Source organism: Paralichthys olivaceus, chromosome 6 (assembly GCF_024713975.1).
Source record: "Paralichthys olivaceus isolate ysfri-2021 chromosome 6, ASM2471397v2, whole genome shotgun sequence".
In the NCBI taxonomy this organism is placed as follows: Eukaryota; Metazoa; Chordata; class Actinopteri; order Pleuronectiformes; family Paralichthyidae; genus Paralichthys; species Paralichthys olivaceus.
In genome coordinates, this window is record NC_091098.1 from 6303394 (window position 1) to 6324214 (window position 20821).

General features: G+C 39.3%; 1 protein-coding gene across 1 annotated transcript in view; it reads left to right on the top strand.

Moving 5' to 3' along the window:
* The window catches only part of LOC109630966 (copine-9-like), a 79278-nt gene that overhangs the window by 49342 nt on the left and 9115 nt on the right, over positions 1-20821 (top strand). The window contains exons 7-18 of the mRNA XM_069527171.1: positions 6421-6484; positions 7498-7601; positions 8809-8913; positions 11113-11154; positions 11390-11465; positions 11984-12037; positions 12325-12386; positions 12847-12893; positions 15195-15376; positions 16459-16586; positions 19196-19298; positions 19767-19824. Coding sequence (XP_069383272.1) covers positions 6421-6484; positions 7498-7601; positions 8809-8913; positions 11113-11154; positions 11390-11465; positions 11984-12037; positions 12325-12386; positions 12847-12893; positions 15195-15376; positions 16459-16586; positions 19196-19298; positions 19767-19824 — 1025 coding nt within the window. The remainder of the gene's footprint in view (positions 1-6420; positions 6485-7497; positions 7602-8808; positions 8914-11112; positions 11155-11389; positions 11466-11983; positions 12038-12324; positions 12387-12846; positions 12894-15194; positions 15377-16458; positions 16587-19195; positions 19299-19766; positions 19825-20821) is intronic.

Genomic DNA, 20821 nt, shown 5'->3' on the forward strand with positions numbered 1-20821 from the left:
TACAGCCCCTCTGGATATGTGCAGGAGATCTTATAAATCTGCAATGTTCTCTATTCTATGTTAAGCAGTTAAAAAAGTAATGTCTCTTCCTGTCCCCATTCTGATTTGTAACCTGATCAAAAGATTTAGAACATTAAGTCATCCTTTTTTTACATGCTTTTTGTATGCAGAGGCTGATATTCACTCACCAACATGTAGCCATGGAGTTGAAGACATCTTTATTTCTTCCTCAGTCGATTTTTCAGTTTTCACTTCCTCCCCTGCAGGCGGATAATTTTAAAGGGAATGTTAGGATGGAAATAAAAGCAAAGCCTCAGCCCGATTAGATGCTAGGTCATTATTCTCTTGAAAGGAAATCACGCTGATTAGATGCAAAGACTCTTACTATCATTTGTACCACATGGACTTACGTGATAATTTAACATTCTCATATAATGTAACTAAATTAGGTATTTTAAAGATATGAATATAAACAAAAATAATAAAAGCATGTCATATTGTCATGTCATCAGTATTAGGATGATAAGGAAGGTTACTTATCTGTTTAAAGTGCACCATGGAGCTGTGAGGAGGTGGATGGCACAAGACTTACAGCACAGAGGAGGATTCTGTGAACTAATCAGTGGAATCACAGCCTGTAGTGTTTGGTCAAAATGAACAAGTTTGCACACTGCACAACAATATACCATGTTTGATAATCCATGAGTCATAGCCGCAAGCCTGAGCCCCGCATCATTTGTTGAGTAAATTTCCCCAAAAAAAAAGAAACATCAAGGCTCACAGGCATGCTGGCATGCTGGCACGTTCTGAACCTTTCAAATGGTGGCTATAACCTCAAGGTTAACCGGTGTTCTGTCCCGAGTCTATAGGTCATGTCTCTTCATTAATAGGCATGGCACATAATGGAATAGCTCACAACTGGAAGATTTTTGCCACATCAACCCATGTGTTGTTTCTTCGCACTGATACAAGTCAGGCTCACAGCAACAAAAACCCTAGCTTCTTGGATGCAGAGGCCTCAGACACATCTTGTGATGAGCAACAGAATAAACTAACTGGTTGTAATATGTAAAAGAGGAACAGCATGTCATAAATATTCTGTCAGTATCAGTCGAGGATCGAACACATACTTCAGACCTGAGGCAGCTATTGTTTCCAGTGGGTTATAGCTGGCGGCTGTGCAGTTGGACACACTGGGTAGATAAATTCATAAATAATTCCCCCCCTGTAGCTGCCTGCTGCAGCTGGCGGGCAGCATGAGCAAGAGAATCCATCGATTTTTAAACTATGTCATGGAAGGCTGTGGATGTATGAGACGAGGCGAGTGGCTAACGGGCTCTCTCTTTGTATTTCACTTTATTTTCATAATCTTTCTTCCCTATGTGCCCCTTTTCTATGTGTGCTTGAATCAGTGTTCTTTACATGGTCACTTTTGTTTTCGTTTTTTCTCTCATCTTCTGTCAGCTGTCTCGCTCCCTCTCCATGGACTTTGATATGAAAGCTGAATAAATCTGTCAGTTGTCCGTTGATGGGGGCCGTTATTCTTCATTTTGCTTTATCGCGACATTGAGTGGGACACAGCTGAAATATTTAGGTACAGTTGACGACAGCTTTGCTTCCTGGCTTTGCCTCAGGCCGCCTGTTTCCAAACAGTTGAATTTGGACACCACTGTGGTACAGGGCGACAGATGAAAACTTAACAGAGTCCCTTCAGAAAAGCTCATAAAGGGCAGCTTTAAAGAGCTTTAAATTCCATATAATTAAAACTGAAAAAATATATTTCTAATTTTACACCTAAAATCATAATAATCAGAGTTTTGATGGCATCGTCAGACATTTTTATTATGATGTGGTGTGTGCGTGCGAATGAATGGTCTTGATATCAAGGTCCAGCACATTGTGCCTGTGCCTAACAGTGTAATGCAGCCGTCACTGGAGCTGTCGAATGTAGAAACAAGGGATGTCTCATCGTTTCAAAAGCTAAAATAGTCCTCGTTTTTTCAGATTCACACTTCAGACATTGTTCTCACTGAATGAAACCAATTATGATGGAAAGCAACAACAAATGATCAAGAACTGTATTTGGTTGGGCTGATGAACGAGGTCATCCTGATATTGAGCCAACATCGTGATCACCTCTGTTTGACCCTGACAGTGGGGGACAGCCCGCCATGCACAGACTATCAATTTTGTGTCTGCTATAATGTAGGGAAAGGGACGTCAGCTCAGTAAAAAGGTCTCACTGGCAATTTTCTCTCTGGCTTGAGTTTTCAGACACAGTTTGGTTTTAAATAGACTCTATGATGGAGACAAACCTCACATCCACAGTCCGGCCTACAGTTTATCCAACTGAGCACCTTGGTTAAGGTTTGAGAAACACTGTAGTTTTGGTTAAATGTATTTTTAAACACAAAGTGTCAGAACATAATGTGAAGTTCTTCTGCATTTAACCAGACCACGATCTTTCCCCTGACCTTAAAGTGCCTGCAAAGTATAAGAATGCTGCAATCAACATGTCCGTAGCACGACTCTGGCTTCTACAGATACTGATTTGCATGTATACCGTGGTGCAACACCACCACTCCTGTGTTCTCAACCTTACTGCAGCTCCATTGCAGTAATATCAGGGTAGTTTTAGTCTTGTTCTTTCAGACTTTCTAGACTTCCGCAGTTCCCCTTCACTACAATTTCTTAATGACATTTCACACTGTGGAAATTTCAAGCTTGAAGCGCTTTTGATATTTTTATAGCCTCCTCCTGCACTGTAGGGCATCAATTATTTTCATTTTAGATCCTCAGCTTAGAGGAGCCTGTGGTTGTCGAGTGTTACCACAAGGTTTGAAGAGTCAGAGAGGTAATCATCTGCTGACAGTTCTTAATGAGTGCACTCAACCTGCCTTACAAGACCTACTGAGTCAATTAAGTCCTTACAAATCAATGAAGTCCAGAGTTTTACAAGAAGCAGTGTCCACTTTAGAACCAAAATTAGATTTTTTTACATTAACGAAATGAAGTAATAATGTATTCAATTATTCTATATATGTGTATATACAGTATATGGTATTAATACCAACCCAGCAAATGTATTCATACCAACACAGCAAACGCTAAACAATATCTTTAAAATCTATCAATCAAAATAACAAAACATACAGCTTAGTTTTCTGTTTATCAAGAATTATTATATGCTAACTAACCAAAGAACTCAGTATTTTTTTGTGTTATCAGTTCACACCTTGCAGAGGCCCTCTCTGCACTGTCCAGTTTTCAATTCAAACTTGAATTGAATCTCACCCAGCAGAAGTAACATTTTCTACATTCACAATTAAACAAATGTATTATTGAAATAATGTCGTCATATTATTATATATTGATATCATATTGGCTTCAGTTAATATACAGAGTCAGATCCCTGCTTACAACCTAATTCTTGTCAAACATGACTTTTTATTGATATTAACTGAGGTGGCTATGAAGGTTGATTGTAACTATAAGTCACAATCACTTATTTCAGATGCATCTTGTCGTAGAGTGGTTATACCTTAGATGTCACAGCTTCTGACCAGCACAAGAAAGCACCACATCACACAAAGTGTCAGAAACACACACAGAGCAGACTCCTACTGCTTGTTTTGTTTTTCTTTTGTCCAAGTCTTGATGCAACTCAAGGATGGCATACGTCAGCTCAGGCCAAGGCTTTTATGTTATACTGTCTATAATGGTTACATATTTGTTTTATGATGGAGTGATGCTTTGACTTTCTATTTCCATAGGCCATATCCACACAGCAGCTATTTCCCTCTGACGTTCTGCTCAGAGTGGGAAGCTCAAATGTCCTGAACAGAATAATGTTACTGTGCCATGGTCAATTCCATCCTATGATAATCCATCTGATATACGTATGTTTTGTAACATATAAGATACATCAAAATGCTGGCTACTAATGTCCAAGGCTGTCTTCTTTCTGTTCCCATTATCATTTTTTTCTTTCAACACTCTTTTTTGTTGTTGTGTGTTATTCATCTGGACAGACAGCAGACATGCTGGGGCTTTATGTCCCTGATAGTCACAAAGTTATCCCTCATTTCTTATCCGACTCCCACTGTGTCTTATTACACATCAATTCTGTTTTCATCAATTCACCAAAACTTATATAGTCTAGTACAATTAAAAGCAGTTAATGGCTCTTTAACAAATTAATTTATTAGATCAACAGTGTTTCTGCCTGAGAGAATATTTTACTCAATTAAACCACAGTTTTGATTGAAACAAGCCATTTCACTTAATTCCAACAGAAATAAAACAGTTTAATCCCAGGTTGTTGTTTTTTTATCTTGTCCATGAAAGCAAATTACTCAAAAGTATGCAGACAACACAAACACATTCCTTGTAATAATTCCTTGGCTAAGGCAGTGTTAACATTATAGTGAAAAAAAGCTACCTCTTTTCATGCACATTTTCAATTTGTTCATAAAAAACAATGAAATATTATTCTAGGACTCCACTGGTCCACACTTTTCTGAGATTAGGGGTTCTTCTTCTGCAGTAATTGCCCTCGACTGCAGTATTAGCATCACCAGCTGTTTACCCAAATGTGCCAAGCCCCTAATATTCACATAACAGTAGTGGATGGATATCCACATTAATTCACATTCTATTGCCAGGTTTCTGAAGATTCATGTAATATTTGCAGTCATTTTGGACAGGAACTTGGCTACTGAGCCAGCATGCACAGTACCAGGACCCTGAAACTGAAGCAGCTCATTAGAATATAGGTATTTTTGTATGTCAAAATGTCTTCTGTGATAAAGACATGTTCCACAGATTGACAGTAGGCAGTTGTAATGAGCCAAGAAACATAGGAATATGCCAGGGAAGTCAAGGAAGAAGAAAACCTCAATTTAAAAAAGATTGTTTTAAACACGGCAAATTCTTGTCTTGTATCAAAAGGGCAATTTTTTTTACAGGTCTCTGACTTCATCTCATGGAGACCCTGCTGATCCAAATCAATCAAGCGTTTAGAGAGGCCACCACACTGAAATGGGTCTGTTATCTGTGACAGAAGCCCTGAAGGCAGCTATAGCTGCAGCTCTCTACCCTTATCGTGCTGGACCTATCAGAAGCCCTTGATACATTGTATGCTATACTGTGCTATACATACTCTCTGATATAGACATGTCGAGCAAAGTGCATTCTTGGTTTGAATCCTATCTCACTGGGCGTCCCTTCAATGTGTCAGTGCATGGACAGACACCCTTATCTCATCCTCTCTCCACAGAGGTTCCCCAAAGCTCAACGCTGGAGCCCCTTTTTTCTAATCGACAAATTCACCAAATTCAAGTCACCAACACTTGCCTGAAGAGAAACTTCTGGATCTGCATTCATCTACTTAAATGCAATCATACTGGTTTCATAGCTACTCCGTTCCTCCAAGGAACAAGGTCTGACAGTTTGTGGTACCCTGGGATGAGCTGCCAAATGCATCTCTTCTGAGAGCACCTTCTCTTCCAACATCTCTTTAGACGGGACTTGGGACTTTATTGTCCCCTGAGGGAAATTTGTTTTCACAATTATTTCAGTACAGTTTGAGGGGAAAAAAAATTGCAATAAATCATTGAAATGTATTTTCTCAAATAAATGTTATTTGAGTGAAAGTAATAGAATTAGTATACATTACATTAGTAGTATATATATCTTGTAGTTTTAATGGTGCTTGGCATTTCACTAAGAACAACAACCCAGTTACTACTTCAGATATTCATCTTCGAATAACATTTGTCTCAAAAATGTGAGACTTCAACTGCCTTTGAGGATTAAGTGTTTTTAACTTACTTACTGTATTAAGATGCACTTTTAGGTTTTACAGTATTGCTGTCCTGGACAGGTGAGAGGTGTCCCTCCCTGTTACCAAAGTGACCTTGCGCAACTCACTCAATCTCCAACAGCTCCACTGAATCTCTTCGGTTGCCAAATAAGATTGTTGTAACATATACCTGCCAAATATTTTTATTCTCTGAGAAAATTGCCCTCATAAAATATTAATTTCATGAAAATCTTTGCTTCGTAGGCTGTTATCGTAGAGGGAAGATGTTTTATTTTAATTAAAATGGTGGCATTAAGAAGCATACAGTGTAACCACTTTACTGCGGGAGCCATAGTGCATTCTAAATGGGCCTGAAAGCCCTGGGACTTAAGTCACACAAATGTGATTTTGTTGCTTTTTAATAGAAATTAAAAAAAAAAAAATAAAAGTAATGTGAGTGTTTCCTTGTAAATATGACTATCTGCATGCTGTGCTGTCACGTATCCCAATAATGAATGATATCTATAAATGACATCTCCTTGGCCATTGTATAATTTATGTCATGCTTCAGTTGCCCTCTTTCTCCAACTTTCTCTCACTCTCTCCTTCATTCTCAGTGGGATTCCAGGAAAGAAGTGTGGAGTCATTATCCTAACTGCAGAGGAGCTCAGTAACTGCAGGGTCAGTGCACACACACACTCATATTGTCTGAATTTTTTATTCGCCCTGATACTGTTGTTGTAATAGTTTGCAATCATCTCCCCTGACATACAACCACACCTACACACAAACACACTGAAAACATGTAGTGATGGGCCAATCTATCAAAAGTTGATCGTGAAATGGAACAAATGTGCAGGAGTTTAACCTGAAAAATAACTTCATCTCAAGTTTGCCTTTTTTTCAGTGTTCAGCAGCGATAAACACTGATGTTCTGTGTGTTTCCCTCCTCTCTCCGCAATCTGAATGTCTTTAAAATGAACTGTCAAGATGGTTTCCTGCTATGAACTAAGTGATATTTCTCCTCCAATTTTCCATTCCCCTGCCACGGTGATATATTAATACCAACCAGGCAGTTAGATACCAACAGAATATCTGAGTGTGTGTGTGTGTTTCTGCTCCAGAGACCATTACGTGAACAGGTTTATCTTTGTTGTGTTTACCGTCGTTACTCTAGGAGGTTTTTCCCCTGACAAGATTCAAATGCTCTTTAGAAATTTTGATAAGTGTGTTGATGAGTGAGAGTGTGTAGCCTACATGTATACAGACTGACGAGCCCTATGTGTCAATGACGGACTCTGTCTGTCTGTCCAGTCCGATCTCAGCACAGAAGCAGGAATAGCACAGCTCCTCATTAACTGCTCTAACTACCCATACATATGTATAAAGCAATTCCCTTTGGCTGACTATATTACAAACAACCCATTATAAAATCAGTGTCTCCCACTAATAAAGTGTGTAATTAAAATAGAGTGCAGGATTGCAATCACTGTAATCTGTGTATGTCAGTCATTGTGACTGTGGTGGTTTGAATCCATATTTGCATCATCATGATGCATGAGTTTTTACAAAACCCCTGCTCCTTTGTCACCGAGAAATACTGTCCTGAGGGAAACAAGTTGCTGGCTTAAAAATGAAATTGCATCAGAATAATTATATTGACGTTCAACTCAAACTGCTTGTCTTTCTCTCAGGATATTGCCACTATGCAGTTGTGTGCCAACAAGCTGGATAAGAAGGACTTTTTTGGCAAGTCAGACCCCTTCCTGGTTTTCTACCGCAGTAACGAGGATGGAACGTGAGTTTTACGTGTCACGATGGGCTCCAATGTTAAACTGCATCTTTCACCAGCCTCCATCAGGCCCTTGAGATGATAATAATATAAATAAGATTCATGGACTGCCAGCAGGAACGATAAATAATAAATACATTGTTTTGATATGAACAGATAAAATGCTTTGAACCAATATGAATAGATCTGATGTTTTGTAAACCTCATTATCTGGTACTGTGGAATACAAGCATCCGTGCTTTATTTCTGTCCACGTGTGTGGCTCACACATACGTTTGGATGATTTACTGAACTGCTGTTATTTTTTAATTTATCACATGTCGAGTAATCCAACAATCTTTAAGCCCAAGTTCATAACTTGCCAAAATATAAGCTTTGTCATTCAGTAGCGACAAAACATATGTTGTGGTTTTAATTTGTAAACTGTGAAAGAAGAAGAGATTCTATTAATGTTGTTGCCATGATGCTATGCTATGGCTGCAATTTTGACCTGCAGCTCGACCCAGTTCCTAACCACTGCTGTAGTTTATTCCAACTTTTTTTAGATCGAATGTCAATGTTATTTATATTTATAATGACTCACGTGTCCACATCGCACCAAATTCAACTTTCCTGGTCCATTATTTTGAGTTGAAATAATGGAGACAATCAGTCCATCATTTTATGACATTATTTAAGTGACATTTGAATGCTGCCATCACTATGATCAGAGCACTGAACCCTCAGTAGACCCTGCACAGTTAAAAGTATCTACAGCAAAGGTGGTCCTGTTCGGCAGTTCCTGTGAGTGTTAGGAGGGACAACAATGTGTAAACATTGTACTGGAAAAATATGAGCTTACGTAGTTAATGAGCACTTTGAGTGTTGAAAGCCCCAGGTATGCACCCACATAATATCAATTATCATATTTGGTCATCTTACTTGTTTCATACAAAAATCAACTGAGCGTCTCAGTCTTTTCAGATTATTACATTCTTGCACTGCTCTTCCGGGGGGAGATGTTTGTAGCAATAAAACTCCATCTGCAACTCTGTCGTGTCCCCCAGACACACTTAAGCAGATAAAACAAAAAAGACACAGCAGCCGGCAAAGCATTTTGTAGAGTTGCAAAGGGACCAGGAGATGAGAGATGTGGGAGTATCTGCATCGGCACAGTCTGAGCAATGAGCGTGCTCTCTCTTTGGTGGTCTTACATCTGTTATTTTGCTGGCAGGTTCACCATCTGCCACAAGACAGAGGTGATCAAGAACACACTGAACCCGGTGTGGCAGCCCTTCACTATCCCTGTGAGAGCTCTCTGCAATGGAGACTATGACAGGTCAGGAAACATTCTGCACAACTGCATCATGCATTCAAATGAAAAGCCAATAGAAAATCATCCTGAAGCAATTAACTTCCTAGACACCAAAGAAACCGGTAGGTGAGATGTCTTAGTACAAACAGCATAGATACTAATGGGCCACCGGATTTCCATCGCTGATTACATTTCCATCGCTGTCCTGGAAAAGCACACTCTATTCTCTCTGATTAGATGAAGTATGGGGGAACTCTAAAGAACCAATAAGGCACAGGCAGGCTCTTTATGTGAATGACATCACCCGTTGCTGGGGCGGTCAGAATAATGCCAGCAGTCGGTCATGGTGTCCCAGGGACCAGCACTGGTGTTATTAAGACTGACTCAGTTTTCACACAGCACTGTTTTACATTCAGAGTCAGGCTGGACTGAGCTGTGAGAGCAGGCACGTCTGTCTACAGGTGCACGCTGCATACACACCACTAGTGCCTGCACTGACACAGGAGCAGGAACTATTATTCACAATTTATCTTTATAATCTTTTATACGTTTTTGTGAGTTATGGATTATCCAAACGCGGAGCCTTTAGAAATGTTAATCTTTTTTATAGGAAAACACTATACTTTTTGATAAGTTGGATATCTTGAAGGACAAATTATTAGTTTAGTAATTCCAGTAAAGCGACTCGTTTAAATTCTTGCAAAAATTTAGATTGGAAGATTGATATCCTACTTATGTTTGACTGTTAAAGAGGGAGTTACAACCAGAACAAAGTTGACTTAGCTTAGCATCAAGCCTGGAAGTAGGAGGAAATAGCTATAGCCTGAGGAGGTCTTTCTCATTCCAGATGGCATTAAAGTGCCCGGATAATACAAAAAATAAAACTGTTGTCAGTTCCATCACACGTGTTAAATAAATCATACCAAAAAATCAACAGTCCAACATTCTGACACGGTTAATATTTATAATGTAGTTATGATTATGAAGTCATTAGCATAATGTCTTAATAACAGGAGTAAATGATGCATTTGTAAAGAACCAATTTCTAGCTGCAGATGCTCATTTTGTGAAAATGTGTTATGTGTAGAATTCATTGTGACAGCCTTGTCAGCAGTTTTTTAAACTAGTGCTACTTTGACTTGAGATAAAACACAGTTATAGGAAACAACAAGGGAAATTGTTAAATTCAAAATGTTAAATTCAAAAAATATTAGAAGTGCAGGTAACAGCATGAGTGGGAGTATCATTATCAGGCTTTGTTCAGACAGACAGTGAGTCTGAGCCGAACGCAAACACGCTCACTGTCAGTGAGTTAGTAGCTAACTCGTCTGCAGCTTATTGGCTCAAAACAATGAGGCCAGAATTTGGTTCACAGTGAATTTGTACTGCATTTACTGTATATATCACTGTTCCAGTGTTATCGACCACTCAAAATGCTTTTACAACACAAGTCACATTCACCCATTCACACATACGTTCACACTGAGCCTCTATACAAAGCGCTTTCGCTATATTGCACATGATTCATTCATTGTAGGCACAACAGTCACAAATTGTCAAAGGCATATTTGGGTTTAATATTTTGACCAAGGACCCTTTGGAAGAGGGGAGGTGCCGGAACAACCCACTTTTTTCTACCACTGAAGCCACAGTGAACAGAGCATCTGCCACTTCTCACTGGTCACATGAAAACCAGTGAGCAGGTTTCTCATTAGCAAACATTGTGTAAATCAGCAGCTCTTCTTTTCTGCTTCTATCTGTAAAGCTGGAGGTTAGGGACACACAAAACAGGAATCCCAGAGTCTTTTAATAATCCTTCTCCACAGCCATGTACCTCAACAGGCAAATATTAGACTTTCAGGGATTTTTTTTTTGCAAATCAGTGCAGAACCTTACAGGCGAATTCTCTCCTCATTTGCATCTAATAGTTTTTTCCACAATACAGTGCAAAGCCATTTTCTTCATTCCCCCAGAAATTAAAAAGGTGAATGCTTAGAGCATAAATAGGCCTGGAAACAGTTCACATAACGATCTGTACCAATAATACTCTTCGACATGACATTATCTAATCTGTGGATGTGTAATTGCTCTGTTCCCAATGTGACACTGTGAAAAGAGTTTTCTTTTTTAATAGTTAGAACTTCAAGTTCTGGTTTCACTGACAGCATGTGATCCAGGTGAAGAGCAGATCTTCAGAAATGAGACTCCCTCTGTCTATTTCAGGACTGTGAAGATAGATGTCTTTGACTGGGATCGAGATGGAAGGTAAAAGCATCGCAGGATAACCACTCACCATAACCTCATTTTTCATAACGACGTCTCACAGCTGTTAGAAGGAAATTAAGTGCAATATTATGTGGATGCACATTTGAAGAGCTTTGGAAAAAAAAAAATTCATGAAGCAAGGAGAAAGGCACAAATATGAAGAAACAGATGTGGGTAGACAGTATATCTCAGATTATAAAACTATGTTAATGTCTGTGTGGGTGTTTGTCTGCAGCCATGACTTCATTGGCGAGTTCACCACCAGCTACAGAGAGCTGTCTCGGGGTCAAAACCAATTCAACGTCTATGAGGTGAGACACAACGTGGGGGTGTCTTGTTGTCCTTGCAGACACTCATTCAGTTGATGTTGTTATTGTTACTTCATTTGATCCATTCTCAGATGTCTGGGGAATCCCTGCAATCTTCGTAAAAGCTTGTACAACCTTTTCTACTGATGCAATGAAATATACGTGATACAACAGATTATGATAAAGGTGCTCTTAATGTAAAAAGACGAGAATACTTTTTGTTGATGTTAGTCTCCTGACACCACAATTATACAACCTTGAAATGAATGGAACATTTCTCAAACAGAAGAGATGGGATAGAAAACATGTTCCTGCAGCTATTTTCACCTGCCAAAGTCCAGTTCTATCTTTTTTGCATATGGACACACAGTTAAAAGTGAAATTGGTTCCAATTCATGGGCTGTAACCATTATCAGGAATCTGTTGAATTATTCATGTTCATTATCAACATCATTCCAACATGTGAAGTGGTTTAACAAGTACCCTCTCAATCGCTAACTTACTTCTCTCTTCACCGGCAGGTTCTCAATCCCAAAAAGAAAGGCAAAAAGAAGAAATACGTTAATTCTGGGACTGTGAGTACACCCACCTCCACCATACCGGCCTGTCATTTCCTTAACGTTTGTACTGTTGTTTTATACTATGTATATATATATATATATATATCGTAGGCATCATTAACTCTTACACCTGCTTCTCACTCAGTCTTTGACTGTCTGGCACCTGTTTGTCATTTTGCCTTCCTGTCTTCCTGGCACTGGTCCACTTTTCCACCCTCCCCCTTTGTTTATCATTGTGTGTGTATGTGTGTGTATGTGTGTGTTTGTGTGTGTGTGTGTGCGTGCCTTTGTTTGTTTGCCAGGTAACTCTGCTGTCCTTCAAAGTGGAGTCCGAGTATACCTTTGTGGATTTCATCCGAGGAGGGTGAGTAGAATAATAATCAGTCTCCTCTCCCACCGTGCACTAATAGACACGGTTTTGTGTCTGTGTGTGTGTGTGTGTGTGTGTGTGTGTGTGTGTGTGTGTGTGCACACGTGTGCGTTAAGATACTTGATTGAATTGACCAAAAGCTTTTTTGTAAGCAGCATCAAATTGAATTTATATTGGCTCTGAAAGGCTCTGGTTTTGAAGAAGTTTGTATTGATAGATCTCATGTGTAAATACCTCATTTATTTAGTTAATTCACTTTTAATTACTGGTTTAATTAGTTTGACCTAATTGTACCTTTGGAATGGGAACACTGCCCAGCCATACTAATGAGCCAGTGAACCAGTGAAGTGATTGTACTACAGTGCATTGTACTGGTGTGCCTGAAGTGTTGGAGATGCATGTATACGCTGACGTGTGTGATGCTCTTTGTTGTCCTCCACTTTGTTTGTAATAGAACCCAGCTGAACTTCACAGTGGCCATAGACTTCACAGCATCGAATGGTAGGTCACAGACCTGGTGCATTTTTAGAAAATTCACTTGCATATTTAATTCACTTGCATATTTAATTCATTGCGGTGCAGATTTGCCTAACTCTTCCCTGCCTTCCAGTCATTGCATCAAAACATCTATAGACCAGATGTGACCCCCCAAACCTTTACAATTTGCATCAAATATGGCACAAGGCCATCACAGCTTGCAGAACACCCATGTGAACTGCCAGGGATGAATCAGTTGGCTTACATAACCAGCAGTAAAGGAATAATGTGACTTTTAAATATTAGAATTCATTATATAAAGTAGGCAGCACGGTGGTGTGGTGGTTCACAACAAGACGGTTTTGCTTTTTAATCAGAGCCACAAAAGAGCCAGGAGTAAGTGCAACAGAAAAAAATAACTGAAAGTAGCTTGTATATCAGTGTTTGTTCTACAGCTGACGAAAAAAAAAAAAGTTTGTATGTTAATCTATCAGTGTTGTGTTCACAGTTTGTTTCTGCTGCCCCCAAGCGGCAAAAAATAAGTTATTCCTGCTTTAAACATCTGGACTATTGGAGAAAATTGGAGTTTCTGCATATTTGTTTTGAAAAGCTAATGGGCAGCGAAGTGGTGCTGTGTTTAGCACTGTTGTTTCCCTGGTCTTTCTGTTTGGAGTTTGCATGTTCACCCTGTGTCTGTGTGGGTTTTCTACAGGTACTCCAGTTGTTGTCAGATTCATTGGAAACTCTAAATTAAGCATAGATGTGAATGCATGTGTGAATGGTTGTCTCTGTATTTTGGCCCTGTGATAAATGGTGACGTGTCCAGGGTGTACCCCAGCTCTCGCCCAATGTCAGCTGGGATTGGTTCCAGCCCCCCCCCCCCCCAGGACTCTCTCAGGAGAGGCGGTGTAGATAATGGGATGGAATTATACGACTCCTCAAGTGGCTAACCCTTCATGAAACCACGCATTGAAATTTCTGACTGATTGCAATGAGGTAGTCTTTCATGATCCCTAGAAGATGAATTATTCTGAATGTAGATGTTATGTACTTAGCTTACACCATCAGAAAGTCAGAGTTTTCACTTATTTGATGAATCTCAATAACTGCTGCACAGGTTGGCATGAAAATTGTCATGGACATTGATGTTTTCCAAAGGACTCTGGTCAGAAATGAATGCATTATGGTATATTATTTAAGATGTTGGGTTTGAATGTCTATTTGTTCTAATATTGGTAGGTACTAATACGTAACATGCCCAGTTCAATGCAATGTCTCATATGTAAGTTATTATACTCAATATTGTTTCCAAAAAATAATTCATACATTAAGAAATTCAACCGATTTTCTTGCTCCAAAATGGGGGCCTCTAATGTGTCTGCCTCCGAGGGTGTAATGCACCTTTACTTCACATTACTCAATGTGCCATCCAATTAAATTACTCATTTTAATCTCCTAAATGTATTTTCTGTCTCTGATGAGATTTAAATGACATCACTTGAGTTGTATGTTTTTTTAAACCTATTACAGACAGGAAACAGTATAACACTTTGGTGTGAAAAGCATTTGCACCATTTCCCATTTGTAAAGTAACATGACCTTCTTTATTGCAGGTTCACTCATGCTTGTACTGGCAGACAAACCACTTTCTTGAATGATTGTTACATTCAGGCTCTTATTTTCACCATGCTGGGAAGTGCAGTCAGCTGTGCAAGGTGCACAGGGCGTGGTAAATGTCTTAGCTGGTTTTCTTTTACCCAGAGACGCACGGTACACCTGTGGCACGGTTGGAAGCTAGATGGGATTGGGAGAATGCATTACCACAACTGTAGGTGTGTTGGGAGCAGGCTTAATCAAATCATACTACTCCCTTTCATCCCCTTTAAAAGTAGGGCACTCGTTTCATAATGGAAGCGAGAGTCCAGAAAAGCTTATCCCAAGGGGAGAGGACAGCAACACTCAGCTATGTTTCCATGTGTGAAATAATTCTACTGAAGCCGAAACTGAAGCCATTTAAATGATTGCATTAAGTGATAACTCCCCATAATAATCCTGTTAACATTATTCTTTGATTAAGAAAATAAATCATATCATAGCCAACACCATTAGCCTGTCTCTGCAGCAATTAAAATGTAAATGCTCTGCTACTTTTGGGAAACCTGCAGGAAGAAAGAAAAAACAGCATATGGCATTATCTTTGCGTTAGTCATCGTCTGTTCTATTTCTGCTGGTGATATAGTGTATTTCAGAGGTGAAAGACAAACAGAGAGAAGGAAGGATTCTAATCATCATTGACTTCACATTGTCATGTATGTGTCTTCCAAGGTAACCCGTCGCAGCCCACCTCACTCCACTATATGAGTCCCTACCAGATGAATGCATATGCCATGGCCCTGAAAGCAGTGGGTGAGATTATCCAGGACTACGACAGCGACAAGCTCTTTCCTGCCTATGGCTTCGGTGCTAAGCTGCCCCCTGATGGCAAAATCTCCCATGCATTTCCCCTGGTAAGATACACACACACACAGTCATGAACATACACACAAACAAACTTACTCATACAAGACACACTTGCACGGTTCACTCATAGCAGGGTGTGGTTTGGACCAGGAGCTGTCGCTGTGACAGCAGCTGGTCGCACAAGTTGAGAAGTTGGCTCATCTTCCTGCCAGCAGGACTCTCCCAGCATCCCCTGCACATCCTCCTGAGGCATAAGGGGAAACCAGTCAGAAACCGCTGGATGCTAAGCTGAAGTGAAGCCAAGTCTGCACTTGTGTTGTCAAAATCAATATCACTCCATCATATGTTGTAAATGTAACCACGCCTTTACAATGTTGCTTATTTTAAAGAATTGCAGAAAAGAATGGTGGTGATACAAACAAATGGGGAGTAAAAAGTGAGAAAGTGTCATGGAGTTATCGGAAAGTTGTTCTTAGTTCAGCGTTACTCACAATGTCCTTAAGGCCTATACACTTTAAAGTCATTTCCTACCTTATGAAAGATTTACAAAAATATTTTTTTCATCGTTTTTGAAACCAGAGATCCATTGCCGTCTTATTTTAAACTCAGATGAGGTGATCAAGGTTATATCAGTTTTGATTTGGATTCAAACTGGGAGCATGGAGTTTCAAGGATGCAGGCATTCAGGCAGGGAGGGTCTAAGTAATGACACTGTCAAGTTGCATTATGGGAATAAAGGAGGCGGTACCCCAATAATGAGGACACAATTACAGGATATCTCGGCCTCTGCTGTGCTTTATATGATAAATTAATTGTTTCTCAGTCTCTGTATGACCAACATTGAACTCCCATGGACTTCCTGATGAACTGAAGCCTGAACTTGCTAATAGTACTAGAAAGTCATGTATTTATTGCCCTCTGAAGACCCTTTACACCCACAAGTTAAGTGAGGTCAAAATGCACCAAGGAAACTTCTCAATTTTGTCCCCATTGGAGGACAGAAAGGAGGAATATCATTCAGTGCACTGTGGAGGCAAAATAAAAGATCTCTGAAAAAGTCAGGTAATGAACCTGCATGATGTAATGCTTGCACTTCATGAGTGTGTGTGCTGTATGCTGTGCGTTGCAGAGCGGAGACAATGATAATCCAAACTGTGTGGGAATAGAGGGGGTTCTGGAGGCCTATTTCCAGAGCCTGAGGACGGTGCAGCTCTATGGACCCACCAACTTTGCACCTGTTATCAACAAAGTGGCAAAGTAAGTTTATGCAGATTAGAGTGAGGAAACAGTTATACATTTGGTATTAAGGCTAGATTTATTCTATTTTGTTTCCCCCCATTCACTTGTATCATATCCTTTAATTCTTTTTATATGAATCTTGTCTCAGAGTGTATGTGACAAAAGAATAAGACCAAAGTCTGTAAATAATGCAAAATGTTTTAAATAAGTAAATAACTCAAACCCAATTGGGAGTGTTTGTCAGCAGGTATGTTTGCTGCTAGCATTTCCCCTCTGTGTTGCGAATAATCTCAAACCACTTGTATTTTAAGGGAATACAATACTTTTAAAATCTACTTTTATGAACAAAATATAAACAAGTGGAGATGAAAGCACTTTGCAAGTAAACAGGCTGCATTATGGATTTATTGCTCATCTTTTTATGCCGTTTTTGTTTAAGTATTGAAACAATATTTTTAGAACATTTAGGCAGTTTATTGTGGTTAAGGAGAGTTTTAAATGTGTTAAACACTAGGAAGCAATGCAAACAATATCGTTTATCGTCCAAAACTAACCTGGATGCCAGATAGATAATGGGATAGTATATTGCATCTCTGTTACCTCTTCAAAACAGCCATGTGGAATAGATTACACAGTGACATGAAAGAAATCTGTTCAGAATTTTCACATATACAGTAACTTATTCCAGCTCTGGATGTGAGAGGCATACGAGGAGGAGCTTGACTAACTGAAAACAGCCTTTAATAAAATTATGTTTTGAAAGTGGCCTTCAGATGTCTGGTGTAAAAGTTGTATTTCCAAATTAAATTTGTATTGTAAATGATTCCATTCCAACGATGTGGTAGTGGTCACAGGAAAAATGCATTTTAGAGAAATTCAGAACAGACTTGATGAGTTGGCTGGAGCTCTGCATAGTAGAACACATTTCACAAAGGTTGACAGTGCATTTATTTGAATTGTTTGAAATATGAGGAGGCACATACAGTATAAAGCATCCTCTGTATGTTGAGCAAGATTCATAGTTAAAACATGTAAAGGACTCTGATGAGATCATGATCCATTGCTCAGAACAACACACAGATGAATAATAGACATGATGAAGCCTTTGTGTGCATGTAAAACACACAAGAAAAAAAATATAAATTTTATCATTTAAAATGAATTTAGATTAAGCTTTATATTATGATACCTGCAATGGAAACAATCTCATTCATTTCCAGCTTTTGTTTAAAAAGCAATGTTTGAATTGAACATAATGAGCATGAATTCTGAAGGAATATAGGTATACTGAGTTTAAATAGAATGATAAAATAAAAACTGTGGTTTATGGAGAGCAGTTTGGAGGTTTGATTTAGAGAACAGGTACAGATAATTGTATCATCTTCTCTTGCTAAATGTTCATTATCATCTCTATAAATTAAATGAATGGAGAATGGAGCAGGTATTAAGATAGAGCATAAGTAGGTCAGATTTTGTGATCTTTAGGATTTAGAATAATAAACACTTCATGCTCTGTCTGCTGCCATAATTGCATTGGGTACTGACCTAAAACTAGATTTGCTTCTCCAAGAATATATTATCTCTTTGAAATGAATTATTCAGTTTGATCATTCTGAAATGGCCCAATAGTCACTGTTTTTGATGGCGACTCTTGTGACAGCTTGTGACACTTGGAGGAGTCCAGTATACTGTAGAACTGTCTCGGGTGGTCCGAAAGTGAGAAGGGCCTCCTGGCTAGACCGAGGCTAGCTGGTTGGCATGCTAACATCAGTCAAAAAAGTGGTAAAAATAGAAGCTAAACAAGATGTGACATTGTCGTTGCTTTTCACTGCTGAGAGTAGCTCTTGGTGATTACAGAATGACGTTTTTCCAGATTTCAACTGTTAATGCAAACATTGCCGATAGCAATACATCAAACTGGGTTGTCGTGGAAACGGAATCAGTTTCCGCTCTGCTATTGGTCAGTGAGGGAGACCTGGCTCTGACAAATTTGTGCTGCAAAAGTTTAATTATTTCTTTGCACCGAGGACTTAAAATGCTTAACTTTATATGAGTTGTATAAAAAGTAAACGGCATCCAACAGCTGCCTGTGGACACTTACCCTAAAAGTGATAGTTTACCACAAAATGAAAATGTATTCATTATCTTCTCACCAACATGCTGATGGAGGGGCGGGTGAAGTGTTTGAGTCCACAAAACACTTTTAGAGTTTCAGGGGTAAACAGCGTTGCAGCCAAATCCAATTCAATTGAAGTCTTCAGATGTAAAAAAAACATTCCATGCCTCCATACTGCTCCTGTGGTGTCATCAAAGTGTCCGTAAGTCCTGACATTCAAATGCGACTCAAAACATGTCATTTACACCATGAGTTTAGCCTAAATGTCTGCTGTGCTCTAGAGGTGGGTAACAGATAATTGTTTAAAATACTATGTTATACTGTATAGTTACGTCTTAAGCCTGAGAAGACAGGAGACAAATTAAGGCAAGCGTGCTGTGGGATTTTAGTAGTAATCTGCTGCTCAGGTGTACAGGCACAACCCTAACCCAGGTATTAATGTGTGTGTTTGTTTGTGTGTGTGTGTGTGTGTGTGTGTGTGTGTGTGTGTGTGTGTGTGCACATTCCCCAGTTGTGCAGCAGAGATTACAGATGGCTCTCAGTACTTTGTCCTGTTGATGATCACAGATGGAGTGATATCAGACATGGTCCAGACCAAAGAGGCTGTGGTCAATGTGAGTAAACACACGCACACACACACGCACACACTACAAATGCACTCAGGCACTAATGGAGAGCAGTGTTTTTCACTCAGTTACATTTTGTTACTGATGCACATCTCAGCATCCTTTTTTTCTTTTGTGAGTTTTATTTTTATAACAGTAATGCTTTTGATTTTTGAATAAAGAACATTTGTTTTTCCCAGTATTCAGCTTGTAGGAAGCAACACACTTACAATGACATTGTTTCTTTGGCATTAATATAACTTTTTGAAGAGATCAATAGTTGTTTCAGAAACCTGTCAAATAAATGATTGAGAGGTTTGATCCAATCAGTTCTACATGGGTTTACCACAGATAATTGTTATACCTATGATGAACTATTTAAGGTAACCTCACCTGTTTTTAGGTTTATTAAAATTAAATTAAACAGTTCCTGAGGATTTGACAAATTCATTACCTTTCCTGTTGTCTCCTGCACAGGCAGCATCGCTCCCCATGTCCATAATCATTGTAGGTGTTGGGCCGGCTGAGTTTGATGGTAAGTGTTCGATTCTAGTTATACGTCTATGTATATACATGTCACAGGAGAGGATGGTCACACTCACTGACAAGAAATCATCTTATTTACAAAGACAAAACATTTCCCTTCCTCTTTCCTCAGTGCCACAATCATTTAGGTGCCTCTAAATATAAAAACACATATGATGATGCAGTTAATTCATTGGAATTCCACCTGTCATGACAATCAGCACCATGACAATAAAGGGGCATCCAGCACTTGGACACCGAGGGAAATATATAAACTATGTAGATGTGACATGCATACGAAGCTCTTAGCAGACCACAGCTTAACACTGACCTTGCTCTGTGAGAGCGTACAGTGTAACAATCAATCTTTTTTTTCCTTTTCAACAAACAACTATGGCTCTTCAGAATTTCAGTATCAACACTATTATATATTATACAGTTAAAAGCTTTCTCACCAAAATATTCGGTATGCTTCTCAACAAACATGCTGAATGCTTGGTTTTCCTACCTCATCAACAATGCAGGGACCTCCTCATGACGATATTTGCTCCTCAGTGCCACTGGTGGTCTAAGGTGTGCAATAGCAGAATTTGCTTGCCAAAATAAAGTTTGCACGGAATAAACTTGAAATATAAACAGGTTCAATTTAAAACCAATCATCTTTACTTTGAAAAGACTCAAATATAAATACGTTTTGTATGAAAGGCAGCGTTTGACTTTGACCTTGACTTTTAGAGCCAACAGTGGCTGGTGAGCTGACAGGAAACCACTGCAGCAGCTGTGTCGTAATTGGGTCTTCGTATACGAGAGAGTTGCTGGAGAAAGTCAATGAAGTCAAGTGTGCAGACATCTCACAGCCCACGGATCAATGAATGGCTTTTCAGCGGGGACTGCACATGTTTATTTGAATGTTGTGTTTGTGTGTGTGTGTGTGTGAGTCTGTTACTGCTCAGCGGGGTGTGACGACGGAAGGCCTCATCATTGTGCTTGATGGTCTGTCATTTCCT